Source organism: Aulonocara sp. 'chitande type north' Nkhata Bay, linkage group LG2 (assembly GCF_057382095.1).
Source record: "Aulonocara sp. 'chitande type north' Nkhata Bay isolate Kocher_YH1m ecotype deep benthic linkage group LG2, A_spYH_male_GT1.1, whole genome shotgun sequence".
NCBI classification, from domain to species: domain Eukaryota; kingdom Metazoa; phylum Chordata; class Actinopteri; order Cichliformes; family Cichlidae; genus Aulonocara; species Aulonocara sp. 'chitande type north' Nkhata Bay.
The window spans coordinates 1,390,579-1,418,363 of record NC_141345.1 but is presented as its reverse complement, the minus strand read 5'-3'; the positions used below and the strand labels follow the sequence as shown (position 1 = coordinate 1,418,363).

The following is a 27,785-nucleotide window of genomic DNA, read 5'->3' as shown; positions in this document are numbered from 1 at the left end:
ACGGTCTGTGGTCTATGGTATCATGTTTGATACAACCTTGTGTTAAATGTGACAAAAAAAACCCACCACTTACCTGGGATTGCATTGAAGTATATTGTTGGTTTGGTGGCATTTGTCTAATCTGCCCTAATGCATTTGGATTTTGATGCTGAAAACACAAAAATTGAATTACTCATTTTTCTCTACTACAAAAACAATCAAGGATCAGAATTTAAGCAGCAGTTAAACACAAACTACGTCTGTTTAAGTTTACTAAATAGTGCTAAGGTGGCACAACTATTCTCAAGGAGTAAGTATTGCTTGACATGTCAGAGGTACAGACTCACCAGTCTGACCTGTAGTTGGTGTCGCAGATTCGGGCCTTGTGGCATGGTAGCATGGGGCTTAAAGGTCATTTGGTACTGTTTATCTGGTCCCATGATGCCAGGCATGCTTCCCGGCATGCCTGGCATCATGCCTGGATAACTAGGCCGAGCGGGCATCATTTTGCTAATTTGGCTGCGGTTTGGTTGTCTGTATGGAACATCTAAACCTGGACCTCCTGTGGAGAAACAAATAAAACACAAGTCTCAATCCCAGATGTTCCAGCTGTGGCAATTCCTCTTGGGTGCTACAGCAGCATAAGTCATAATGATGAGAGTATCCTGCAGTTACTATCTGACCTGTAATCTGACCTGGAGGTAGAGGCTGGCTCTGTGTGTACACGTTCTGTGGATTATAGGGCATGGTCCTGGGATATGTGGGGTTCTGCATCAACTCTGGTGCCATACTTGTATATGCAGGGCCTGGTGTTCGGTTATAGTCCTAGTCACAGAGGATAAAGTATTTATTTAAGTTTGGAAATCAATGTTTCAAATATAATGATCTCTCATATTTAATAGCAAAAACATCAATTGGCAGGATAACAGACCTCTGTTTTGTTAGAAGGAGTTTTCTTTTTCTTGGACTTGGACTTTTTGTTGGACTCTGGTGGCACAGTGGCTACATTCTTCTCCGTCTTCACCACCTCTATCATCTTCTCTGGTTCCTGTGAGACAGGTGTCAGGGGTTCCTCCTCTTCAGGGGGTAGGGGAAGAGGCTCCAGGTAATAGCTACGTGGTTTGGGCTTCAGGTGGGTGTGATAAAGGAGGAATCGCTGCTGCTCCTCAAATTTAGTCACCTTACGGTCCACACGTACTGTACCAAACCAGCCCCAGGAGAGAGGGGCGGAGTGTTTCAGACCCTCAAAAACATCCCACGGAGAAATCTTTTGTTTAGTAGATACTTGAAGACCCTGATAGATCAGAGACAAATTAAACTTACTAAACTCTTGCTAAATTCAAAATCATCAAGTTAGCATCAGTTCGTTGCAGATTTATCTGGTTTTCCTGTGACCTTAACTTGTATTTATCTTTACAAGCTGCAGTATTTGCATCTTTAGTTGTCTTCAACATACTTCTCTACCCCTCTTTCAAAATATAAAAACTGTGTACATCTAATTTTTTAAGCCTAATGTACAGGATGTATATTGACAAATAAAAAGAAAGTGTTTACCTCCTTCTCAAAGCCAGCTATCTTGTTGCCCTTAGTGTCTATCAGCGAACCCTGAGGTTCACAGGTTATGACATCGCGGGTTTGCTTTGGCAGCGGCAGAAGCTGGCGAACCTTTTCCAAACTTTCTGACTGCCGATCTCCAAGTTCTTTCTGTGGACACAAAACAGATGGAGTGAGTGTTAATAAAACTTAACTTTACATGGGCAAAATGCAGTTCTTCTCATTTAATGTCTACATGAGCAAAGCCATTACTTTGGCTGCCTTCACATGCAAAATGATCAATAACCAAGATAGTTACAGCTAGAATTAACCATGACCTTTAGTCTTCAAAGTAAACAAGCCTTTTGCACTTAAGGTGAAAAAGCAATTGTTTCACTTTTGTCACTCTGAACAATGTGGTCAGTCTCATTTTTAACTTGAACTCAAGTGGTTATTTTTATAGACGGCGCTCACCCTTTAATCTGGCGCGTTCGCTACTTAATACACCTTTACTACTTATAAGGAAAGCAGGAAGTCGCTGTTACATACGCAGTAACTTCTAAAGCAGATCATGTATTAACATTTTTCTTTTGACACTGAATTTATTTATTTTGGTATTTATTTACTAATTGTATTAAGTAATTTAATAATCATGTAATAGTAACTTAATATTACTGATCATTTAGCAGTAAATACAAGTTTAAAAAGGAATAAATACGTGCATTTAAAAACAGTTTAACGAGTTAATACAATTAAATGGAAAATTAAATGACATGGTTAATATAGTTCATGCAATACTTATTCAGAGAGTGACTTTTTTTATCCTTCATAATAAGGACCACAGTTGAGCATTACATAACATCACACATGGAAAGTATTATACACAGTAACAAAATCTTGCATAAGTGAGGAAACTGTGCTCATCCTACCCTGAGCTTCTTAACCAGGTTCATGTAGGCTCTCTTGTTTTCCTCCATGCTGCCCTGAGAGATGCTGGACATGTCAGCAGCCAGTGTGCCATTAATCAGCACACTCAACATGTCCAGCACTGTTGTGAAGAGCTCGCTGTTGGACAGAAGCAGAGTTAGTCAGTTAGATAAAGTCAGTGCCCAGTAGTAACACTCAAGATTTTCAAACTATAGTTTATTAGACTGTTTATTCAAAGATTCACGAGTGACATTAGATGGTACTCCACAGTTTCTTGCAAAGCAAAATACGACTGTAACTGTTAAAAATGCAGGTCAAGTGCTAGCAGCTGGAGAATCCAGCTCATGGTGTCCAATTCAAGAAATAATGTGCCAATATTTCAATAGAAGTTACTTTGAAGCAAACACTTACTTATTGGACTGCATGTCCACTGTGCCACTGCTGATGATGTCAAGGAGTAGTACCGCCCACTCCGTGGTCTGTTGCGTGCTGCGCTGCACTGTATCAAACATGCCACCGACCTGATGGGAGAAGAAGAAAAACAGGTGATTTTAAATAGTGCTCACATGAAAGATGTTCTTGCTTGCATTTCTTTTATTGGTCTCAGCTTTTTTCCACGATAAACGCTGGGTCATTCCAGCTTTCAACAAACCAAATCTACTAAGATTTGATTTGTTTCCACATGACTGCTTCATAATCCATATATTAAATGAAGCCATGCAAAATTTTACCCTGCAACCAACTATGTGCCCTCACAGCACATAGCAGCCGGTCAAAATTTCACTCTTTTAAAATTTGGACATTTTTTTTTAAATTACTTTAACTTCAAATATAAATGTTTCAGAGCTGAAAAACAAATTTATGCTCTGCTAAAAACATCAGCAAAATCCATTTTACACCCACTCAAATGTAAAGCCAAAAATCACATTTTTGTTCAGCACCATCTTCTCTAAAACAATACATCATAGTTTCAAATGTGAAACTTGTGTGCTAGTGTCCACCAATTTAATGCAAATGATGTAGAGATACAAAGTAGCACTGATACACAACATCTCTGTTTCCTCATAATAAACTGAAGGATGCATCCTATGATTGGACGGGTGGCTGTGGCTACAGACGTAAATAATCAAAAGGTTGTTGGTTCGATCCCTGGCTGCTCCAGTGGATTGCATGCCAAAGATTTCAGATACCGAATGCTAGTTGCTCTCAATGACTTTGCAAGGGTGTGAATTAGGGGTGGGTTTTGCTTTTTGATTTATTCTAGTTTGGATAACGTGATATCGATTCATTAAAATTCTGAATCGATTTTTTTAATAGAAATTTTTTTGGCCGAAATGCCAGAATCTCAGGCTAAACCTCACAAAATTTCTACAACCACCAAACAGCTAAAACAGTCAATGAGAGCAGGAACACGGACTCTGCACAAAGACATAAACACAAAGCGCCGACGCATCAGAATCAGTGAGATGTGACTTTCTCACCCGACGGCACGGACACGGTCGGGGCTGAAAGCCGACAGCTCGCTGATTCCGATGTTTCGGCGGGTCGCGCTTTGTGTTCACGCCCTTTTTGCGGTGATTATGAAGCTGAAGGTTTTATCTCTCTCCAAACAATACTGTTTACAGCAAAATACAGCAAAAGAAGATCCAAACTACGCTTCACATAAACATCGTCGTGATTTCACTCTTAGTTTTGCTGCTTTGCTTCCACCAGGATAAAAATCACACTTCCTGCACAGCTCTCTCTCTCTCTCTGTACTTCAAGAACAGTTTCCTGTCTAAAAACCTGTTTTCTGCATTATTCGCGTGCTTGTTACGCACAAGTCTACCGTTGTTTACAGCGCTGTCGGACGCTGTTTTTTTCCCTTTTACTTCTGAAACGAAAGCCTCATTTCTGCCGTTCAATACTGAACAAATGTAAACTTTTTAAAATTATGCAAAATTGCAAAACGCTCAGCTGTGTCTGTAATAAAACCTCTGTAACTTTGCTCTGCTTCACTTCAGCAGCATCAGGTAATGTTCATATGTTGATTAATGGTTTTCTTTCGTTTTTGATCGACTGCAGAATATTTTCATAAAATCCCAGGAGAATCACCTCCACGTTTTTGTTTTATCCTCAGCTACTTTGACACAAAGGCATCTGCTGTGACGCTTATACACCTTTGATCAAGTCTTGCAAGTGTCAGCGTTCGTTTTATAGATATAAAAATATGGAAATGTACTGATGCATGATCTGAATTGTAATATTTCTGACTGTCTGAGGCAAAATTTCCACGATTCAAATCGCATCGAATCGAAGATCAAATCGATTCGGGACTTTGTGCATCAGAAACGAATCGATTCTAGAAATCAGTGACGATACCCAGCCCTAGTGTGAATGTTAGGTACTTCTCCCCACAAAGATTATAAAACAATGTGGATTTTTTTTGCCTTCTTTGTAATTTGATTTAATTCATGCAATTCTTTCTTTCTTTTAAACCAGCTGTCTCTTCTTTAAAAACGCTTACAAGATTCAGTCGTAGCTTCAGTGCCTCATGCATCATTTGCTTTGCCTTGCAGTCATCTTGGTACTGGTCTTCTCTCCAGTTGGTGACAATCTGCTGCACTTGGCTGTAAAGGGAGGTGAGGAGACCCTCCCTCTGTTCATCCTGCCCTTTTAAGCAGGTCAAGACCAAAGACAGGAACGGCTGCTGGCTCAGCAGAGACATACTGTGAAAGGAAAACAAATTTCACTTGATGAAAAAGGAATCATTGTCCAGAAGTGGGCAGACTGAGTTTTTGGAGATTTCATAACATGTGTAAGTGCTACAAAATGAAAAATGTCCTTCCTGCCAAACATTTCTTTCTGAGATTCCAGATCAAAGAAATCTAACTGGTTTAACGACAAAGAAATGTTAGTTGGCCACATACCTTTTCTGTTTCTGCCTGTCCCTCTCCTTACGTGAAGAAGAGCCAAGGTGCTGCCCTTTCTCCAGCTCCTCTCCTGCCGCCTTTAGCACATGGCCCTGGACTGACGTGGGCAGCTTGGCTATCAACGGAGCCACCAGCCAAACACCCGATCGCTCCGATGAGCTGCAGATAAGAAATATTACACGTCAGCATCGCTGTATTCAAACCCAAATGCAATGGCTATGATTTTTTCCTTATAAATAAATGTCCAGACACAACAAAAAAAACAAACAAATTTTAACAAGACCCGAGGAGAGACGCACCTTAAAATAGGCTTCATTTTGCTTGTGGTACTGTTGTTATTAGATGCAGAGCCTCCTTGGGCTGCTGCTCCGTTCCCTGAGGGGTTACTGGAGTTCATCTCAGCTGATTTCTGGAACACCTCTATAGTGGCCTTGGCTATGTTCTCCAAGAGAGAGTAGAGTTCCTAAAGGAAAACAGATAAGAAATAATCTGATATGTCTGATAACAGAAATCCCACGATTATGTTGTTTTCTTTTCTTTTTTTAAAAACCCCCCAAAACAAGCAGATAACACTTACATTGTTGGTGCTCTGTTTGATCATCAGCTGCAGCTCCAGAGATGACTGTCTCATCGTCCACTGGTCCATATTCTGCATCAGGGAAAGGATTACTGTTAAATTCTCTTCTTGTGGTAGAAACGAACAACCTGTCATGAACAGGTTATGGATAGTTGAGGCATTAGTCCTGTGTTAAACCATGTCCTAAACATGTTAGATTTTCTGCTTTGTTTTAAACCACATGTAAAGGGACATTATGTGAATATTAAAAACAGCCTTTGATACTTTACGTACCTAAGGCTGTTCATAATTCATTATGTAAACAAACAGTTCACTGTGTGTCTGTATTTTAAAACAGGGGCATGTTTTTCTTTACTGATCCGATTTTTTCTGGTGGCCCATTAAATGAAATGAGTTTGACACTCCTGTCCTAAAAGCCTCACTTAGCCAGGAGAGGGCAGCAACACTCCACCAATCACACTCAAGCAACAACTTGATAACAAATGATTTTAGACACATTAAAGCTGTTACAGTTAACACGCTCGTTCTAAACGGCAAACAAAGTTTCATGCATCATGTGAACTTTTTTTTTCTCTACCTGGAGGATGCGTTTGATACGCTGCCTCTGTGGGTTGTCACCGTCATCACTGTCCAGCTGGCGGTGAGGATAGCAAATAAGCTGCAGCAGTCGCTGGGCTTGAATGTTCACCAGCACCGGGTCTTGGAGGGCACTGCTGTCCTCAGACAGAGACTTCAGGCAGCGTTCTCCAACCCATTCCTGAAAAACAAGGGAAAAGGCGTAAAGTGGGAAATGTCAACAACTTCAGCGACCCCCAGGTTCAGGTTCAAGTATCAAGATAAACTCTGTCATCCAAAACAAGCATGACTAAAGCTAAGTGAGTGGTAATGAGAACAGGGCAATGGGTCAATTCTTATGAAACAGAGCTGCTGACTAAAAAATATTTTGGAAATTTCATGAGGTCTCAGAGCAAGTACATTCCTCTAAGATCTGAAGAGCTGCCAGCTCTTCCTCCAGCCTTCATATCTAAGTGACATCTGGTGCAGAATATGATCTCATTCATGCTTTTTATGCACCTCTGGCTACGTGAAGTACAAAATAAGAATAATCAGTTACTATTTGCTGTCTCACAAAAGCTTTCTGACAAAAACAATGCACCAAAGACCAAAGTTCTCAAAGTAAAAAGCAATCTTTTTTTTAGCCATTTTACTGTGGACTATATTCACACCATCTTAACTCATGTTCTCACCTGCTGGCAGATGGTCTTCAAAACATACTTCGCATATACATCCAAGCTGGCCGTCTCGATCGAGACATTGCGTCCTTCGGATATGTCGTCGAGGCCGGCGGTGTGAGACAACCCTGAGCCTCTCAACTCAGCATCACCTGCAACAAGAAGGAGCCGGCAAAACCAATCAGTAAACATTTGGCAAAACTGATTATGCCTGTGTTTGATACCAGTTTTTACATGGTGCACTCTAAGCTCTAAATTATATAAGAGGAATATAAATAGTCATACCCAACATAAACACAGCTTTGAGAACAGCAAATACAGCTCCAACCACTATGCTGTTCTGGGAGGCGGCAAGAAGGTGGCGATCGCAAGATGACCGGATACCAACTGAAGCCTTGTCTGCAAAGTTATAACACCAGTTTAAGACAGGCTTTGTTTCAAGCTGAGAAAAATGGTAAAACGTTTGTAGATGCGCTCACTACCTGACTTCACGCCATCTTGGGGGACAGGGTTGCGTTGTGGTGTCTTGAAAAGATGCAGCAGAATTCTGCAGGTCAGTCTGGCTCCTGGTTCAGAGTCTTGCTCACTGCAGGCTGAAGTCACGGATCAAAACATATGCTCTGATTAACACCGAGTTCCTTCACATCGCATCAGGAAGGTTCACTCCTTTTTTCTTTTTGGATGGGCTACACAATCCACTACATCAAAGTCACACATCTAAATTTAAACCCTGTCCTAGATAGGCTCCTCATCAGGCAAGATAAAGATGAATTTTCATAGAGCTGTTGTCGTGAAACAGGGAGTGAGAACAAAGCATTTACTACAAGTGAGAGCTGTTGGCATTTGGCACATGTAGTAGTGTTATAACATGAGCCAAATGCAACCAAACAGCATGGCTGAATGAGGCTTTGTCTCCACTCTGGGAGGGAAAAAAAGATTAACAGCAGGGAGAGAGGCACTTTTCTGGCGAAAGCACAAACTGCACCGAGGCTTTGTGGACCCAGATCAAATCCGTCACGTTTATTCTCCCCTTTGATAGAACTAATGCATTATAAAGCTGGATATTCCTTCCTGTGAGCCAGGCTGAAATGTGCTGCTCACTCATTTATAGAATGCCCAATGCCTGTGCGGTTATATAGAGATGCTTGGAAGGAAAGTGGTATAGAGAACGCAAGTAAGGCTAAAGGAAAAATGTAAGCGAGAGATTTAGTGGACAAATGGGCTTTACTACAAAGAATGTTTTAAAGAAAACACTCCCACAGGGGGCAGTTTTTAAATAATACATAAAAGAAGTATACTTATCCATATCCTTATCTATTATTAGACAAGTATTTCACACACATATCATATTCAAATATGATACTTAGGGATAGCTCAGTAGGTAGCGCAGTCGCCCCATGATCGGGGGTTCGAATCCACTGAAGGGCTACCTTGAGGTACCCCACACGCTGCTCCCCGGGCGCCTGATTAGTGGCTGCCCGCTGCTTCACTGAGTGAATGGGTTAAATGCAGAGAGAGTAATTTCTCCAAGGTGATCAATAAAGTATACATTATTATTATTATTATTATTTTGGGTTTAGCAGTGGAGCACACCGATGACAGAGTTTAACGATCTCTAGAACAATGCTAAAATAAGGCAATGAAATGCATCCCATTAGTTAGGTGGACAAAACTCAACGTCTAAATGCACTATTGGGACTGTGAAGTTGTGTAGGTCACAAAACTTCAGAGTCCTCATATGTCACATGGAATAAAGAGCGCACTCCTTGAAACTTCACAAAGCTACATCTAATCAAAAGATGGAGTTGTGTCATTATTGTTCTTTTTTTGTGAAACGATCAGAATTAAACCTCAACCCTTGCATATACACATAACATAGTTACTTTTTCCTTTTGTCTTGGTTCAGTGCTTTCCATTTTCTTTTAATCTTCACATTTATTTTACTTGGTTTGCCTAATTTTACTTTTGAAAAGATAAGGAGCTGAATTGTAGATTGTAAAACTTAAAGCGTTTGACGAACAGTGGAAACCACGGAGAAATCGATATCTCAGCTGGACATCTGCGTCTGCCAAAAATGTCCTTTCTGTCTGATACCGGCTGATCAACAATGTGATGTTTACTGATGGAAAATAACAAATTGTTACTTTAACAATTTCACAATTGAGGCATCCCTAACTGAACTTGTGAAAACGAGCTAGCAAAAGCATCAAGCTCCTGTGGATTCTGTTTTAGTACTACAACTGTAAACTTCACCAATGTGATCAAGGCTCCCGGCATCTGACCAATAATATTTGAAGCAATGGCATAAAGTACTTCCTTTACCCGAATTCATGGGATTTAAAAACTCTTACCTGCATTGAGAAGGGAAGGAATGGCAACACAACGAACCAGGTCTTCAAGGAGCAAGCACTGTCTGGCAATGAGAATGGCTACAAAGGTTGCCAGAGAATCGTGGAAGGACAAATCGCTAACCTTAAGGACACAAGACAAGTAAAGAGATCAAATTTAACACACGTGTTTTGTGAAAAAACATTCTTCCCTAATTTAGAAAAAACAAACCAACCCAAAAAACCAAAAATACTATGAAACTTCGGAAGAAACTAGCATTTGCTTTGCTTAATATGAGCCTCGACCACTGTTGAGAGTATATGCATAAGAGAAAATAAGGAAAACAGGTTTACTTTAAAAAGAAACTTACATCTACGTTACACAGCAAGTCATTGAAGCCACAGTTGCCGTTGTTAGAGGAGCAGCAAAGAGCCTTGAGAATGCCGAGCCATTCGGCGCTCAGGGAGCGGCAATATGCTGTCAGCTCCGCACACAAGATCCCAATATCGTTCACCCTGAAAGCACATCACATGCCATGAAACCAAAGTCCAGTAGTGCAGCAATCCGAGCCCTACACCCGTGTAGCCCAGCAGGAGTAACGCACCTTTCTGGGTCTCGGTGATCCACACACACATCCATTAGCACATTACAGACAAAGCTGTAGCGGTTGGGTGGGCTGTCATTCAAGAGTTTGCCAATCACGGAGTGGTTGAAGTTGTTGGCTGAGGGGTTGGCGATGGCCTCCATCATGTACATAGGATCCCAAAGCATGTTGGAGTCTGATGGGTCAATATTGCAGTAGATGGAGTTCTTCACTTTAGAGCAAAACTCACTGTGGTAGAACACAAGGCAAAAACAAATAGTTGAGATTATGTTGCACCGAGCAATAAAAACAAACAAACATATTAGTTCAAAAGTGGGTTCAAATTATTCTATTCTAGCATAATTTATGAGTCTATGCATTTTTTCCTGTGCATTTACACAAGTTTTTTTTTCCCCTTACCTAAATATCTCACCAAACTTGTTCTTGAGGTGACTACAGGAGGTGTAGAGATCATACAGATAGGCCAGAATGCAACGCTCAGCAGAGGAACAGTCTGCTGGGTTCACACCTGACTTCACCACAATGCGCAACCTGTCAATACAACGAAAATGTGATTCGTTCAGTTATGAAAAGAAAAAGTTGGTTATTTCTTGCTGAGGAGGATGTGATGGGACAGCACGGAGAAACAGTGTTACATATATATGTTACTCTGATAAAATGTAATAAAATCCATTTAAAAACCACTAATAAAAACACTACTGTAATAACAATGCACCATATACGCAAGGTTATGAGGGTCCTGTTGGCCTGCATCATTAAAAATCAAGAAATTGCCTGCCACATAAAATCTGAACATGTGTTTCCACAAAAGAATAGAAAGCGATATACTGTGGTAATAACGGCGCTTTAGAGGTGCAATTAAGAGGCGTTTGTTAAGTGTTTTACGGTACACAGCATTCAGGAATCAAATGCACCGTCAGCATCCCCGCGGTATAAAAATCCCAATTAAAGTCAAGTGAATGCCTTTCTGAATGAGTGCAAACCAACAACAATTCTTTAACTCTGCAATGACTAAACGCATCCTCTCTTTACTACTTTAATTACAAGTTTAACTGAAGCCTTAACCCTGCAAACATCCCTTTATGGGTGTGATGAAATCTCTATTTCAGTTTATCTAGCAGAAAGATGACAACACAGTCTTGGTCCACCGACTGCAATTTAAACTGGTATAAAATGAGCTTTTCCAAACATTAAAACTTGTAACATACCCATCAAAAACTTGGGCTGTCTGCTCAGGATTGAGGATGAGGCAGGAGTGGTACCTCCTCAGCACTGCTACAATACACAGACACAGGCTTGTGGTGTAGCTGCCCACCAGGCTGGATGACTTCAGCAGCAGCTCTGCTTCCACCAGACTTAACTCATTCAGAAGCTGCGCAACACAGTCAACAGATGTTTACACATGACGCTGAGTAAACGGTGAAGTTAACTTGATTTGTCTGTATAAAATGTGACTGAAGTGCCAGTACCTGAATAGCGAAGTCTATGAGGCCACTAATGTTAAGGGAGTACTCCATGAGGTCAAAGATGAACTGAATGTGCTGGACGAGAGGCAGGTGGTAGGACATCCCTAAGGCAAAGCTGGTGATCTGTTCCAGCACATTTCTGGACACCTGCACACAAAATACCAGACGTGAAATTAATGCAAGAAATATGAGAACAAATATCTTCTTTAGAGTCAATAAACCAATTTGGAATTTTAAGTGCATGTGGATTAATACTCAAATCATGGTAAATAGGCAAACTTAGTTTAACTACCAGCAAAAGAGGAAAACTAATAAACGCTCAAAGTTTCTCACAAAGAGTCTGATGAATAAAAAGGACGACTGAACTGTCACATCTGAAGCTACAGCTGAAGGGTGATTAGCTTGGCTTATAGTAAAGACCAGAAGATGGGGAAGTAGCCAGTCTGGCTCTTTATAAAAGTTTAAAAAAGAAAGAAAAAGCTTAATGTTCAAGAGATATATGGATGGAATCAATCTTCTTACCCACTTGAATTTTCAAGAAAGCGAATAAGCATATTTCAGAAAATGTCAAACAATTCCTTTAATATAAATACAGACACCGACTCAGCCGTAAAGTGGTGGAAAGTTATACTTATGTATTAAACTGTAAATCCCCAAACACTATGAGACAACGTCTGGCCTCCTGAGGCTTCTGAAATCTGAATTAGGCCCTTGAAGACTTGAGTCCAACTAATAAAGTAAAAAAGTTCCAAATGAAATTTTCAAAATGTTTTACACAGTTTATAATATGTGGGCTAATACTAAAAACACTTTACTATTCAGGACTGACTGCATTCTCTGCCATTTATAATTTAAATAGATGACATTATGATGCGTTTTTACCAAGTGGCAATCTCAGGAGCTGAAAATAGAGCCAATGCTGTTTCAGCTGCTCCCTTATACACAGGGGGTCGCTCCAGTTTGTGTTTTTAGACCAGATGCCCTTAACGACTCAACCCTGAAGAGACTTGTCTCAGGTCTGTGAGATGGAACCATGCTAAATGCTAACCAAGCTGGTACCCGACTAAATATTCACACTTCTTTCTCCGACAAGTCAAAACTAAAATGGCCAAAATGCTAATGTTAAGGCCTCAAGGTGCAAAGTAAAAACCAGCTGATGGCATGGCCAATGGCTATATTTTATAAACTCAGGTTTTCAGGTTCCAACCTTCTCAGAGCTGTTTTGGTTCTGAGGCATTAAATTGTTTTGTGACATCTTACAGAAGAAATATTTATACGGATACATTTGAAAGGTCATTCCTTCGGGTCCATTTGGCTACTGTTTAAACAATAACAGAATCTAAAACACGACTCCAATGAGAAGATAAAATGATTCCTTGTCTAACCTGGGAGGTGACCTGGTGCTGGTCAAAGTGGGAGAGGTGCTGGAATTTGGAGAAGATATCCTCTGCAGTGGGAAAGGCCTCTGGCTTACTCCTCTTCCTTTTTTGTCCTTCCTCTCCTCCTGTGTATGCAGAGGGTAAAAAACAGAAGAAAAAGAAATTTTAAAAAAAGGAAGCAGCAACTCTTGCTGGTCAGCAGTATTCTTTCCAGTCCGCCAAACAGGCCAGCCATGAAATCTAGTTAAGCTAGTGGAGTCTTATCTTATTCCAGCCTACTTCGAAGCTTCGCTGCAAAATACATTGCTATGGAGGCACTTTAAAGAAAAGGAACGAGGTACTTTTTATTTAAGAGATACATAGCTGTGAAGGGAAGGTCATCACAACCTCAGAAATCTGCCATAAAACATTCTGGTATGTGCAATTATTACTCCCAAAACCTTAAATCAGACTAATAAGGTCACGTGTATTTGAGATAAAGTGTCTGTGAACAGATGAAAGCTATTAGCATAGAAATTGGGTAGAAAGAAGATTGAGTGATGTAAACCCCTGAGGGTTCATAGAGAACAGAAGGGAAAAAAAGAGGGCTTTTTCTTTTAAGAAGGGCAGAAGAAAGGCGTTACAAATGTAAAGTACACAAAGAGGAGAATTATTAGTCGGATAACGGCTGGAACGGCCACAGTGGGAAAGCAAGCAATTACCCTACGTGTGAAAAATGTTTTACAAACAACCAAACATGATAAAGCTTCTGTTTTCCATGTTGCTTTCAGCCAAAACATTATCTTTCATATGATAAACACGGATTATTCTGCAGAAAGATGCGGGGGAAACATTCAGTCAACAAATTGGGGGAACATGTATAAAACATTCAAACAACCCCCTGACTCCCATTTTCATCCTTAAAGGTGAAAAGTAGGTAAAATAAAACTGTAATGTAATCTTAAAAAAACATAAAACTGCCAGACAAAATTCATGCCCGGAGAAGCAAACAGAAAATGTTTAGCATCAGTCAAAGGAGGAACGCTGTTACCTGTTTCTGCTGTGCTTTTGCGGTTTAGCACCTTCAGGATGTCTTTGGTAATTTTCTTAATGGTGTGTCTCGCCTCATCTCTCAGTTTGCCCACACCGTAGAGGACCACTAAACGCTGGTTGCATTCATGACTGGCACTTTCCTCCTAAAAAGAAAGAAAGAGATCCTGATGAACTTCAATAAAAATCAAGAACGACAGGAACCAAAAGAAAAAGACGAGCAATAATTTAGCAAACCTTTCAAACCAGCTGATAAGGACAATAAAAACTACCCCAAAAAAAGAATCTTACACTGAACTGTGTTAAAATCATGCTGTGAATGAGTCCAGAATTAAAGCAGTTATAATTCTGTGTATGAAAAAATCTCATCGAGCACTAAACAGAGCCATTTCACAAATAACATTAAAAATATCATATTCATTTAGCTATATTAATATTAGAAATTATTCACATCAATGCTTTTTGTCCACCAATGACATTATAAAGCATCATTTATATAATTTAAACAACATTTAGGGACCAAGATTTAATAGATTCAAAAGTTCAATGGCCTCAGTGTATGTGCAACTTCATGTATTAAGCAAAGTCATTTTTTATAGCATTTACACCCATTCACAAAGACCTTGCAAAACAAATCAAGTTAATATACAAGACTTTATTGATACAGAGAGTAAGAGCTAGCTCTTCATGGGAAAAGGAAATCAAATCTAAAATAGCTGAAAAACAATTCCAGACCTCATTAGGAAACTAGGAAACCACCAAAACATATTTTCTTTTGGCCACCTGAGTTGATCTGGGTTGATTTCATAATGTAAATTTGCTTTTCAGTAATTTAGGCTATAGTTAAACTGAGACTGAAAATGAAAACGGGTTTCAGGAAACTAAATAAAAACTAACAGATGTACCGACAAACATCCAGTTCAGATGTTGTCAAAGTATAGAGGAAGAAGATTATTCTCCATCTTTATCATTTACTACATAATATCACTGAGTCATACTGTGCTTTCAGTGTATTAGGAAGATATCTGCGCTTAAGTCCCTGTAGGAGAGAGTATCGGGTATTTCTGTTTTCAAAGTCACACTGTAAGGATTCTTACCTGAGGAATAGGGAAGTGAGTGGCATACTGGATGTGACGGGGTTGCTCATACAGTTGAGGAAAGGCGGGGTCCATACCCTTGTCCTTACAGTTGGGCTTGCTGTCCTGATCTGTAACCGGCTTCTCTGGAGAGGGGCTTCCCTTGGTTTCACAGTGCATTGGAGGTGAGAACATCTGCAGGACAAAGAAGGCTGAAATTACTTCAAGCGAGGAACACCAAAATGTTCAGACAGAAATGGCTCCTAGTGTTTGTGTGTAAATTCTGGCAAAAATATACCTCATCAAAATTAGCACTGGAGTTATGATCGATTTCCATGGACTCCGACAGGCCAGTATCCTGTTGAACAAACAAGAATTCATGTTATCTTTTTACACCACACAGCTACTGTGTCTGTAACTCTACACAACATCGACAACAGATTCCTCCAACATGCCTCCATCTTGACACTGCTGCCTGCATCCTGCTCTTTGCGCTCCGATTCATCAGAGGGCTCATCGCTGGGTGAACGTGGGCGGGGCAGGTGGGAGTCAGAAGCCAAGTCGCCACGGGAAATGAGCGTGCACATGTAGATATTGTGGGAAAAGACGTCGTGACGGATGAGCTCGCAGAAGAGAAGGACTAGGTTGGAGAACTCCACGCGTTCGCTTTCATTCCCAGGCTCCGCTGTGAAGGGGAAAAGAGGATTTGAATAATTTATTAGCAGATTTCCCCTGCCAAATCATTTCGAATAAATATGCAATGAGTAATGAAGTAAAAAGGCAAAGACAAAAGGACGTAAAGTTCGTTCAATATTTAGACTGAGATCATGTGTGACACATCAGAGAATCATCGCTGCAAGAAACAAACAAAAAGAAAGACTCACTCAGGGTGGGAGCCTGAGTGTCGAGGAACTGCAGCAGCACATCCTGAAAGACTGGCAGTGTGGCAGCTGACAGGGAACCAGATGACACAGAGCCCTTCTCATCCACCACCTCCGACTCGCCGCACCTCTGCAAACAAATGTGCAACAGACAGTCTTTGAGTGCTAAATTCAGAAAAATGTTCTTACTTAGCATGTTTCTTTGGATTTACAGTAAATCTACACACACGCTGAAAGTCAACTGTGTATACACATTTAAAGCTTCTCACTAAATCTTATACTCAAAAGATAAAGATTAGGGATGCGACAACTACAAATAAACAACATCAGAGACTGATATGTTCAGACACAACAGATGGTTACCGTGACTTCAAAATATAAACTAAAGAATAAAACCCTATTCACACATTATCTGAGATACATGCTATGTTGTAGGGAATGGAGAGCTTACCTGTGATCTTAATCACAAAATGTCACAAATATGTCTGCAAGTCATGAAGCATGCAGCAAATTCACCACCAAATTTTGTCAAATGGGTCATGTTAATAGTAAGCCCCCTGTAAAATGGCATTTCTGCCTTTTATTTTATTTGAACAGTTTCGTTTGTGTCCCCACTGCTTTCTTCTCCTGCATGAGGAAGTTTTAGGGAGTTTGTATCGGCAATTATAAGGGACAGTCTGGAAAGCATTTTCACAGCACAGAGGCCCAGTCATAAAAACAGTGAATGGTGAAATCCATCACAAAAGGAAAATATTAAAATATGATGATGATGATGATGTTATGATGATGGATGACATGCATGGCAACATTCGGTAAGGAACTGTAACAGTAATAACGTGGCAAAAATTATTAGTGTTAGATCTGCGGCTGACAGCCACGGATGTCATTAAATTTGAATATATCCTGTGTAAGAAATGTAATAAATTATAAGGTTTCTGTGACAGAAGTTGCACTAAAGGTGCAGAAGCGGCACAACAGAACTCAGATTGGAGGGCGGTGTTTCTCTTACCTCTGCTTCTATTTCAGCCTGCCTCTTTTCCAGCAGCTTGGCCACAACCATGGCCCTGTGTCTGCCTGAACGCTTACAGCACACAGCCCATTCACAAAGCAAGGTCACCACCGCATCATCATCAGGTGACATCTGGGTAGAAACACGCTTTATGAGACAACATCTCCAAAAATAACATCACTCGGTGTCACACTATTATCTGATGATCGGTAATCACATGGCATCAGCAGTCTGCTTTTTATTACAATTAACAACAACGTGGTCAGTACTCTCCTGTAGCATGCAACTACTAAAGCTAACTCAAACTAAACTAACAACTGTGGGAAAAATCACTTTTAACTTAAATAAAAACCTAGCCTTTAGTGAACCATTCAATCAAAACTGGAAACGACCAAAACTACTTCAAAAACTAGAACTAAAGTGAATACCAAACAAAATGTAACTAACTATAACTGCATTTAACTGTTAACTCACTAAAATATACACCAAACTCATTACCTCGTGGCCATCTTTGCTCTGGCCTGAACCAAATATCCTGTTGTACAGTGAATCCAGGGAGTTGTTGAAGTCAGACTTCTCAAAGCTGTGGTTGTCCAAAACCTCCAGAGTGTGGAGAACCCTTCCGATGGTGAATCCTGCCAGAAGATCAACGTTATTTTAATTTGTTCTTAAAAGCTGCAATCAAGTATCTAAAGAGTGAAAGAAACAGTGTTCATACCCGCTGTCGTCTCCTGGCACTTATCAAACGACCACCTGAACTCCACTGCCTGACCTCGCTCCTTAATTTGTTCCTCAATCTCCCGCAACTTTGCACGAACCTGTGAAAGACCACTCTGTTAGAGGGCAAGAAACAGAAACCCAAAACCTGTGGGACTGCCAACAAATCTTAAGATTATGAGGTAACTAAATAACCAATTAAAAGTAGTGAAGAAGGTTTATGTAAAGCACAGTTGTGTTTATAAGTAGAGAATCTCCAAACACCTGACATATATTTCAACGCAAACTTCCATTTGCTCAAACTGGCTTTGTTGGTACTTCAGAGACTGTCCTTGTGTTTCTGCACTAGGAGCCTGTTTGTGCACAAATCTGTTTTGCTCTGTGCATTTCTTGTTCTTTATTGATTTACTGTAATACACTGGAATCCATTGCTTTTGTGCACTAGAAAAGCCAATACAATGACTTTAATTGCAAACAAATGAAAGAAAAGCCCATGAGGTTTTTTTTTTGAGCACCATATGAATAATTTCACATACAAAAAAAGGAAAATGTGAGTATGGATGGAGGTACCTGCTGTGTAAAGGCAGTGTTGCCTCCTGGCATTGGCAAGCTGGAAGGAGCGATGGGCAGGAGGTCGAGAGGGGAACCAGTCTTGTTTCTGCTGTCTGTTAAAGAGTAATGCCACACAAGAGCACTGGGACAGCACAACACAATGCTCTAATGTGACAATGACAGGAGAGAGAGGGGCAGGGAGAAGGAATAAAGGAATAAATACCGGGCTTAGAAACCATGTATTAAGTACATGAGAATGAAATTGGACATAGAATACCTGTAACATGCAGCTGAGACCAAACACCAGAGGCCTGTGCTGTGGACAGATATAGAAGTCTGTAAAAGGTGTCTGGGGCTGGTTCCCTCCCGCTGGCTGGGAGGTTGGTGTGGAGGGCAGAGCGTTGCTTTGCTGTGTCAAGATGCCGTGAGCTGGATGCCCTCCTGTGCCGGGGCCCAGGCTCCCGTCACTTAGCAACAAGTTGAGGCGGCGCGTGCAGAAGTAAGCCAGTCTTCGTGACAAGTAAGCAGACTGCACGAATTCCCCCGAGTACTGTGGCACAGAGGAGAGATTCACAGCATTAACCAGAGCACTTGGTGTTCATTCACATCAGTCAGCTACAGAAATTGAAACAAAATGAGGGCTGTGGGCCCCGGTGGGTGCTGTCACCAAAGGTTACTGCCATCACACGAAGAAACAAAACAGGATAAAGTGGTGACAGCTGTAGAAGCACGTCATACCACAGAGCAGGTGGGTGGGTGTATCTGCACAGCTGTATGAATGTTAAGGAGGAGTGCAGGTTTCGCAAATGTGATCCATTAAAGCACGAGTGATGAGGTTAGATTGAAACTAAAGACTGAGGTTCATAATGAGGTGACAGTGAATGAGCAGATGTGTATACCTGTAGTAAAAGGGGCAAAAGTAGTCTGAGAAGCTCATCTTCACCAGGCCGGACTTTCTCAAAACACTCCAGCACCCACGTCAGGAACTCGTGTCTGTCTAACATACCATCCTGAGCACAGAAACACAAGTCCAGCTTAATACTATGCAGATCTTAACACTCCTACACACTGTCTCCTTTGTGTGGCTGAAAAATGTATTAAATTAGAACATTTTCAACATCATCATATATACACAGAACACAGTAGCTGCCTCAGACTTCATATCATCCACTCAGAAGACTACTGAGATTAATATGACTGAATATGCTGCACATACATGCAAGAGCAACATCCTTTGGCAACATCTAACCTCAAAACTTTCCAGATCTAAAACAAATGATAATTTTTAGAAGAGAAACTATTGATACAGCAACAACCCTGAAGTTCAAAGCATCAATCAGCGTCTGTAACACGTCCATTTAAATTTAAATATCAATTACAGACGGCACAATTTAGTGAATTAAATATGATAAATATTTGTTACAAATTGCACGCTTGTGACTCAAAGATAAAATAGTATAATAAACCAGTGCGATTCATCAAAACCTAAATGTTGCCATGGAGCGTCATTAAGTTTGTGCACAGCAGGTAACTCGTGTAACTACCAAAGCTCAACTGCAGCATTTTAACTCCAAGACTTTTTCAGCAGCAGACTTGAGAGTGTGAGCTGACCTGAAACATGAACATGGCCAGCTTCTCGTTGTATTCCCACTGCTTCATGGCCGTCTCCACATCAGGGGGATTAGCTGGCAGGGGTGAGCTGCAGCCTTGGCTGGGAAACTGTCTGTAAAACTCAGCCACCTTCTGAAGCTGCTCCCAGAGATACTTGGTAATGATTTGGGTCCATTCTATACAAACACACATACACACACAAAGAAATTACTTTCACAGCTAATACATATCTAATACATGATGTCACAATATCAAATGAAAGGTAAAATTATATCGTTTAGCCAAATGATCCCTCGAGACTGAAAGGACCCAAGTAACATGCTCACCTATGCACGGGTCAATCACATGCCTCTTCTTGACTTTAGTTTCTGTGATAGCTGCATGATATGCGCAGGTCATCTTAATCATCCATGCTGAACGCATTACAGGGACTGAGTACTTGGCCAAGTATCCAAAAACCTCTTCCTTCTTGCTAAAGATCGGTACCTGTAAAAAGATTTAGCAACAAATTTAATGGAGTGCTGTATTGAACTGCTGACAGGGAAGCAGGAGTACACTGACCGAACAATATTGCTATATCTGACTGATATCTTCATCTCCTTATATGTAAAAATGACAGCATTTTCTGATTGCAGTGGCTGATATTTATTTTGTTGTGTTATCTTAATTGTGTGGTAAACGGCCTGTATTTGTATAGCGCCTTTACTAGTCCTGCCTAGGGACCCCAAAGCGCTTTACACACCCAGTCATCCACCCATTCACACACTGGTGGAGGCAGCTACAGTTGTAGCCACAGCTGCCCTGGGGCAGACTGACAGAAGCGAGGCTGCCATATCGCGCCATCGGCCCTTCTGGCCATCACCAGTAGGCAACGGGTGAAGTGTCTTGCCCAAGGACACAACGACCGAGAGCGTCCGAGCCGGGGCTCCAACCGGCAACCTTCCGATTACAAGACGAACACCCAACTCTTGAGCCACGATCGCCCCGTGTGCTGGCAAACTGCTCAAAACCACTGTGATAAAGAGCTAAAAGAACCTTAATCATAAGTTAAAAAGGAAGAAATAACATAATAAGACTAAAAATATCCACAGTGATGACGGCCATTAATAAAATGTTTAACATGGATAAAATTAAGAGAGACTGTAGAACTGTGTCAAATTGCCACACCTCTAAATACACACAAATTGCATTCTGCACTTTTTATAGACTTCTTAGTAAGCCATTATTATTTAATAATTCCTTTATTTATTATGTCTATCTATATTATTATTAACATTAATGTTTAATTACATATATTTATATTACTTTTATTTTATTAGGGTATCATTCTTTTAATTGTTCCCAGGATGAGACCTCAGTAACTTCACCTCATTCTGTCACGTTTCTTCATCAAAATGTAGCATACATATCAGGAATGTATGTTATTCCTAAACTATATGGCTCCAGTCTTCAGAAATCATTTCATTCATTGCTTGATCTGCTTTGAAAATAAATGGTGAGAAAGAAAACACCTAAAACGCAGCCAAGGAGAAACCTGGAATTGTTATCCTTCGGGAAAAATGATCTGCCAAAGTCCTTAATAAATCCAGCCAGTTTATCACGGCACAGTGAAGTATGTTAAGCAATAAAATAATTTTAAAAACTGCAATGTGCAGGTAAAATGATAAGCAGCTTGCTTGAAAACACACACAAAGCTCACCTTTCATTTATTTCGATGCTTTAAAACTTCAAAATCTATATGCTTCAATTTGTAAGAGCACTTACTTGGAGAATAATTTCACAATATTGAACAAAACAATTCAGACGATCTATGACTAACAGATTTCGTAGTTCTTTAAAAAAAAGAAAAATAAGCTGCTGACACTTTCAAATAAAGACATGCATTGTGTTTTGGGTCAATACACCCAAACAAGACTAACAAAAGGCTTGATTTACACAAAAGCATTACGTTTTCTTAACTAGGCTATTTAAAAAGCACTTTTGAATTGTTCCTGTTTCGTAACATCTCAACCAAACAGGGGAGTTCTGTTTAATATAGGAATTATTTTCTCTACACTCATTCAAACTGCTGCCTTTTCTCCTTCAGCTTTTACAGAACCAACACACTTTCTTCTCATGGTCATGTACACGTAAGGATTTTGCCAACAATATTTTTATATTTTGATCTTTTTTAACTCCACCATTTCTTTTGATCACGACCTCATCTGCCACGCTCTGGTGTGGTTTACCCCCAGATGCTTTCTATAACATCATCAAGAGTCCTCTTTGATGACCTCACCTGGGCTTTATATACACACTCCATTTGCTTCTCTTGGGTTGAGAAGCAACCTAAGAGTATGAGGAGTTGATGACTCCTCATACTGTTGCTCAATAATAAATACTAAGTTCTGTCTCACTAGGAAAAGCTTTCAAACCAAGCCTATCAACTTCAGTCAGCTCAATAAAAAAAAACAAAAAAAACAACAACAACAACAAAAAACTGTTATTAGCTAAAATCACTAGGTTTAAAAAAACCTACAAATTCATATAGCTAGCAAAAAAATAGTTGTTGCTGTGGCTCAGGTGGAGTGCCCAGTTGTAAGTTTGGTAGACTCCTCTGGTCCTCATGCAGAAGTATCCTTTAACAAGATACTGAACCACTTGTCCCTGATGCATCCATCAGGGTGCAAGTGTGTGTGTAAATGTTAGAAATCTTAAGCAGTATATGTCTGTGTTATTGGGTAAATGAGATTTGCAGTTGAAAGGCAGTATATAAGTACCAGGCCATGTTCTACAATGTGTGCCTTTCTCTTATTTTTGTATATATTTCTCCTGTTTGCCATTTATTCCTGCTCTCTGCTATTTAATACATATATATATATACACACATATATATATATAACACAAAAAATGACAACTTATAAATGATATTCTACAACACTCAGCTCTGTTAATAGCTTATCTAGTAGAGCACACAACATCACATTTCAACTTGAAGAGGCAAAAGAGCCACTAAACTTCAAACTGCTGCTCCTTATGGTTATATAGCTATTAAACATGCAGGAAATCCAAAGTGTGGGACCATTTCAGTAAGTACCATTTCAAAAGACAATCCTAAAACGGTAACATGCAATCTCTGCAGGCATACATTCCCCTGTTATTCATCAACCTTTAAGAAAATGCCCCATAATTTGAAACATGGATCCACTTGGCATGCCTGCTGGCTAAACATTAAAGTCTCTTTTATTTATCTATTTATTTATTTTATTTAGAAAGAGGGGCAATACATATTAATGAACAAGTTAACAAATGTAAATATGACAGATTATAGCCTTGGGCTAATTTGCATCTGCAGACCCTCTGGCAGGTTGGTGTTACACACAAGTTAGTAAAAAGATACAGAGACACTATTTACAGGTCAGGTGACAAGGACAAAAACATTATACTAGAACAAACAATGACAAGAAGAGTGGACAAGAGAGGACAATATAGATAATAATGGAAACACATCAATTATATTGCAAAAACCCCAAAATTACACATGCCCTGACTGTCCTGATATTGCACTGACCCATTACACTAATAGTTGTAATACACTAACTCTTTCTCATGTCCAATATAAAGCATGATTAATTAAACATGATCACATGTTTGTGTGTCCCTGAGCCACCCTTTTAAGTGACTCTTAAAGATGGGGAGACTTGTACTTCCCTCACTGACAGTGGAAGAGTATTCCAGAAGCTCACTCCCTGATATGACAGAGCATCTATGAAAAGGTGCTCCGTCTAAATGCCAATTCACAATTACATCTCTCAGTGGCTCGAGTCAGTCGAGACCCGGCAACACTGCTAGACTTTTGTTTAATAAAATCACTGATTGGTGGAGGCACCAGACCATGTATAACGTTGTATATTAGACAGGCAGATTTAAATCATTTGAAATTAGTAAAATTTAGAAACTTGTATTTATCTCAAATTTGACAATGGTAATATAAAAAAGGTTTCTTATGTAATATTTTCAATGCTCTTTTGTAGCACACTTCGATTGGCCCAATAGCAGCAGAGCTCGTATAGGACCATCTTGTAACACAATATTCAATATGAGCCGGTATCATAGAGAGCAGGAATGTAATCGCTGCTGTGTCTGTTAATGATGTGCAGATATGTCTAAAGTTCTATATTAACATTTACAGTTTTCACTACTTTTTTAACATGTTTTTTAAAGGATAATTTTGAGTCTAGTAGCACTCCCAAACACTTAAATTCCTCAACATTAATTAGTTCTTGTGCACCCAAGAAAACTTTTACTGCAGCCACGGTTGTTTTAGGTTTACTAAAAAACATTGATACGGTCTTTTTAACATAAAGGCACAGGCATGAGTCATTCAGCCATTTTTGTAAATCATGTAATGCCAATGAAAGCTGATGGGCTGCATCATCAGCAGTTTTGGCTTGTGTAAAAATTACCATATCATCAGCATACATAATCGTGTCCACATTTTTGCACACATTGGGCAAGGCATTTACATAAAGTGAAAATAACAGGGGGCCTAGAATTGAACCCTGAGGGACACCTTGCGCACAGTAAAGATAGGGTGACTTGCTATTCTTTATTTGCACGCATTGTTTTCTATCTGATAGATAAGACTGTATCCATTTAACGGTGTGATTACTAAAGTTAAATGTTGACAGTCTAGACAAGAGCTTAAGATGATTCCGTGTCAAACGCACGGAAATCAAGAAAAACAGCCGCAACGTAACTGCTCTTGTCTAAGTAAGACTTCACTCTCTCAACAAAAACACAGACAGCCGTTTCAGTTGAGTGAAGAGTGCGAAACCCGAATTGCATAGGGTGCAAACCCGGATTGGAGTCATTAAGATGTTCAATGATTTAGCAACCCACTTTTCTGCTATCTTTGAAAAGATGGGGAGTATGCTAATAGGTCGATAGTTAGCAGGGTCTATTTATCACCCAATTTATAAATTGGTGTAACTTTTGCCACCTTCCAACTCAGAGGAACGACTGCCTGCGTGATTGATAAATTAATAAGATGGGTCACAGGCACCAAAAGACAAGATTTATAATACTTCAAGAAATTGGTATGAAACCCACACTCATCCCTTGCTTTAGAACTTTTTAATTTAGAGATTATATTTTCTACTTCATTTTCTGTAATTTTTCAAATGTTGAACTTTGAATCTTCAGAAGAAACATCCTCTTTGGTGTCAGTATTCCCAATATTTTGTTGAGGGTCACAAGAATTAGAAAACACGTGTGCAATTTCATTAATAGTACTTTGGAAAAAAAATCATTTAATTTAGTAGCTAGGCTGAGAGGCTCTGATACCAGCTCACTGGCAAATTTAAGTTCAAGGTCTTTATCAGCATTATGCTTACTGTTACCAAGGAGTTAATATTTTCCCAAATTAGCTTACAATTTCCTTTAGCAATATTAATTACAGTCATGAAAAAATTTGCTTTTGCCATTCTCAAAGTCTGTGCGACTTTATTCCTTGCAGATATAAAATGTAATCAATCAGTATTTAATCCAGATTGTAACAATGTTTTAAGTAACTGGTCTCTGAGTCTCATAAGCTGTTTACACTCAGTATTAATCCAAAGCAAGGAATAAACTCGTTTCTTTCAATGGCTCTCGTTCTGAAACTGTGACAAGACCCCTTTAATAGAAGAGTATAATAGATCACAACATTTATTAGTGTCATCATATTATAGTATGCTATTCCAATCGAAATTATTTAGAGCTGCCATTAAATGTTGTTCTTGACTATTTGGAATCAATGTTTTTTTTATATTCATGCTTTTACTGACGTCTCAGTCGCTTTTAGTCAGCTTTCTGGAGAAGAATATGGCACTGTGGTCAGACCTACCATCCCCCCCAGTAGCTTTTCTGGCTACTGAATCACATTAAAAATCATTAATAACTTTTCAGGTTCTCTGAACTTGAGGCTTTCCTCCTGCATGCTTTGGGAAGACTTAAAGTGTAGTTGTTGTTGTGATTTTGCTTCTCCACAGCCCAGGAATTTAAACTATGCTTTAATGTGTACTTACTTCATATCATAAATTTAAAAACAATTAACTCACTAACTAGGTGGCTTAATGACTTGTGCTCAACTAGGAAACCAATTACAGGAATGCCCAATAATAAACAATAAACAAGGGTTTTAAGTTTTACCTTTTTAGCCAGCTGTGTCAGAGGTTTAGTCCCAGCTAAATCCGTGAACCAGTTATTGATGGAGCTCTGTGACCTCGCTGTGACAAGCCAGAAATTATCCTTCTGGTTGACCTGTGGTTTACGCTTCCCTGTGTCTGGAAACGTGCTGTAGCGCAGCTTCTCTGCAATAATGCTGCTGAAGTTTGAGCTGATCTATAAAGAGAGAGGGGAACATGTAAGATGGCCAAAATCCAGCAGGGAGGGGGGGGGAATCTATCCAGTTGTGAATGGTATGCTAGAGCAGGAGCTGTGTTAAAATGAGCCATTACCTTGGAAGGGTTGAAGTTGACATTTTTGGCACTGCCATGTTCATCACCGGATACAGCTGGTTGGTTATTGAATCCTTGCTTCACATTCAATGCAGTCAACTCATCCTGAAACACATTTCAGCGAAGAGAAATGATATTTTTCATGCGACGTTAGTGTTTGAGATCCCAGACCACTGAGAAAGTCAGGATGCGTGGTTGATTGGTTTTGCAGACATGACGTAAACATAAATAACAATAAAAACATTTTTTTAATTATTATTGGGGAAACATAAAGAGTCACTTTTTCCATTTGCATCAACAGATTACATCAGGTTATTGCTGGATATGAACGAACAGGGATACCTCAGCTAGGCCAAACTCCAGTCTAAAAACTCAGCAAATAATTTACAGCTTGCTGGTAATAAAGATTAGCTTTGAAGGTCTGGTTATTCGTAAAAACAAACCATATGGCTATTAAACAGAAACAGTCACGCACAATCCAACACCGAGCGCATATTGTTTAAAACCACACAGTCAGACAATGGCTGCAGTTTATATCAAACTGCAACGCATCCGCCACCCGAAGAGTTAGCTTAGCAAACTCAGCGATCTTACCAAGTAGCTGATTGTCAACTAAGAAGGGCAAGCTAGCTAACAAACTGACAACTAGGTTCTGTTCATTGTTATTGCTAGGCCCAGACCGTTCACAGGACTGCAAGCTAGTGTTAGCTCGCACAGCTCCTCTGCCTACAATTTTCCTCGAGAAAACGTTACTCCCGGCCGTTCAGGGAGCACGTCGTCAAATCTGACCTCTTTTTGCTTTGGATCTTGCGGATAAACGTCCGGAGGGCCGAGTCGGGGCCGCTTTAATGGACGGTGTTCGTAACTTAAGATCCCGAAAGCAGCCATCATCCAGCGGCATCACAGCTAAGGCTTTCCTCCTTCCAGCAGCCTGGGGCGAGCTACAACAGCCAAACTCACTTCCGGCAGGGTTCCAGTCGTGAACTTCAAAATAAAAGTCAGGGAAACTAAATTGCATAAAAAGCTTTGTGCTTTTTAGTTACTCTAGTAAACCGCCAGTAGACCCTATACAGAAGAAGAAGTTACTCTAGTACAGGGGTCGGCAACCGGCGGCTCTTTAGTCCTTTTAGTGCGGCTCCGCGTGGTTTGGGAAAATAAATTAGTTTTTTTAAGTAATTAGCTTTTGTGTATTTTACTTATGTTAGTTCTTTTTTAACTTGTAGTTCTAAATTGGAAGATTATTGTGATATTGAAATATAAATCTAAAATGATATTCTATTATTTTTTTGATCGCTCAAAATAAGCCGCTCAAACAGCGCTCACGCCTCACAGACGACAGCTTACAGTCCTGCGTAAAGTTGAAAGTGACTTCGTACAGCCTCGATTTGCAGACGCTGTGCGCAGAGGTTCAGGAGCAGAAGTCCCATTGTAAACATATCACGGCAGACCCGACGATGTTTCCATGAACAGGCTTTTCAGCATCTCTTTATTGAC

At 40.0% G+C, this 27,785-nt stretch overlaps 1 protein-coding gene across 6 annotated transcripts in view; it reads right to left on the bottom strand.

Annotated features, from left to right (window-relative positions):
- Nucleotides 1-27,244, bottom strand: part of med12 (mediator complex subunit 12) — a 34,460-nt gene extending 7,216 nt beyond the window's left edge. For 3 of the 6 annotated variants that reach the window (XM_086300953.1, XM_086300979.1, XM_086300963.1), the window contains exons 1-38: nt 27,081-27,244; nt 26,292-26,396; nt 25,984-26,175; nt 20,139-20,298; nt 19,813-19,988; nt 19,101-19,211; nt 18,479-18,751; nt 18,220-18,366; nt 17,651-17,750; nt 17,431-17,567; nt 16,933-17,064; nt 15,927-16,053; nt 15,498-15,727; nt 15,341-15,400; nt 15,064-15,237; nt 13,968-14,112; nt 12,944-13,062; nt 11,562-11,705; nt 11,301-11,464; nt 10,492-10,623; nt 10,093-10,320; nt 9,859-10,003; nt 9,512-9,632; nt 7,643-7,753; nt 7,446-7,559; nt 7,176-7,312; nt 6,506-6,685; nt 5,929-6,000; nt 5,651-5,814; nt 5,349-5,510; nt 4,946-5,147; nt 2,851-2,960; nt 2,442-2,577; nt 1,534-1,683; nt 911-1,273; nt 663-804; nt 327-541; nt 74-148 (exon numbers count right to left, since the gene is read on the bottom strand). In XM_086300953.1, coding sequence (XP_086157079.1) covers nt 74-148; nt 327-541; nt 663-804; nt 911-1,273; nt 1,534-1,683; nt 2,442-2,577; nt 2,851-2,960; nt 4,946-5,147; nt 5,349-5,510; nt 5,651-5,814; nt 5,929-6,000; nt 6,506-6,685; nt 7,176-7,312; nt 7,446-7,559; nt 7,643-7,753; nt 9,512-9,632; nt 9,859-10,003; nt 10,093-10,320; nt 10,492-10,623; nt 11,301-11,464; nt 11,562-11,705; nt 12,944-13,062; nt 13,968-14,112; nt 15,064-15,237; nt 15,341-15,400; nt 15,498-15,727; nt 15,927-16,053; nt 16,933-17,064; nt 17,431-17,567; nt 17,651-17,750; nt 18,220-18,366; nt 18,479-18,751; nt 19,101-19,211; nt 19,813-19,988; nt 20,139-20,298; nt 25,984-26,175; nt 26,292-26,396; nt 27,081-27,182 — 5,757 coding nt within the window. In that variant the 5' untranslated portion in view covers nt 27,183-27,244. The remainder of the gene's footprint in view (nt 1-73; nt 149-326; nt 542-662; nt 805-910; nt 1,274-1,533; nt 1,684-2,441; nt 2,578-2,850; nt 2,961-4,945; nt 5,148-5,348; nt 5,511-5,650; nt 5,815-5,928; nt 6,001-6,505; nt 6,686-7,175; nt 7,313-7,445; nt 7,560-7,642; nt 7,754-9,511; nt 9,633-9,858; nt 10,004-10,092; nt 10,321-10,491; nt 10,624-11,300; nt 11,465-11,561; nt 11,706-12,943; nt 13,063-13,967; nt 14,113-15,063; nt 15,238-15,340; nt 15,401-15,497; nt 15,728-15,926; nt 16,054-16,932; nt 17,065-17,430; nt 17,568-17,650; nt 17,751-18,219; nt 18,367-18,478; nt 18,752-19,100; nt 19,212-19,812; nt 19,989-20,138; nt 20,299-25,983; nt 26,176-26,291; nt 26,397-27,080) is intronic. The other 3 variants (XM_086300988.1, XM_086300995.1, XM_086300972.1) reach the window with 2 other exon arrangements.
- Nucleotides 27,245-27,785: the final 541 nt, after the last annotated feature.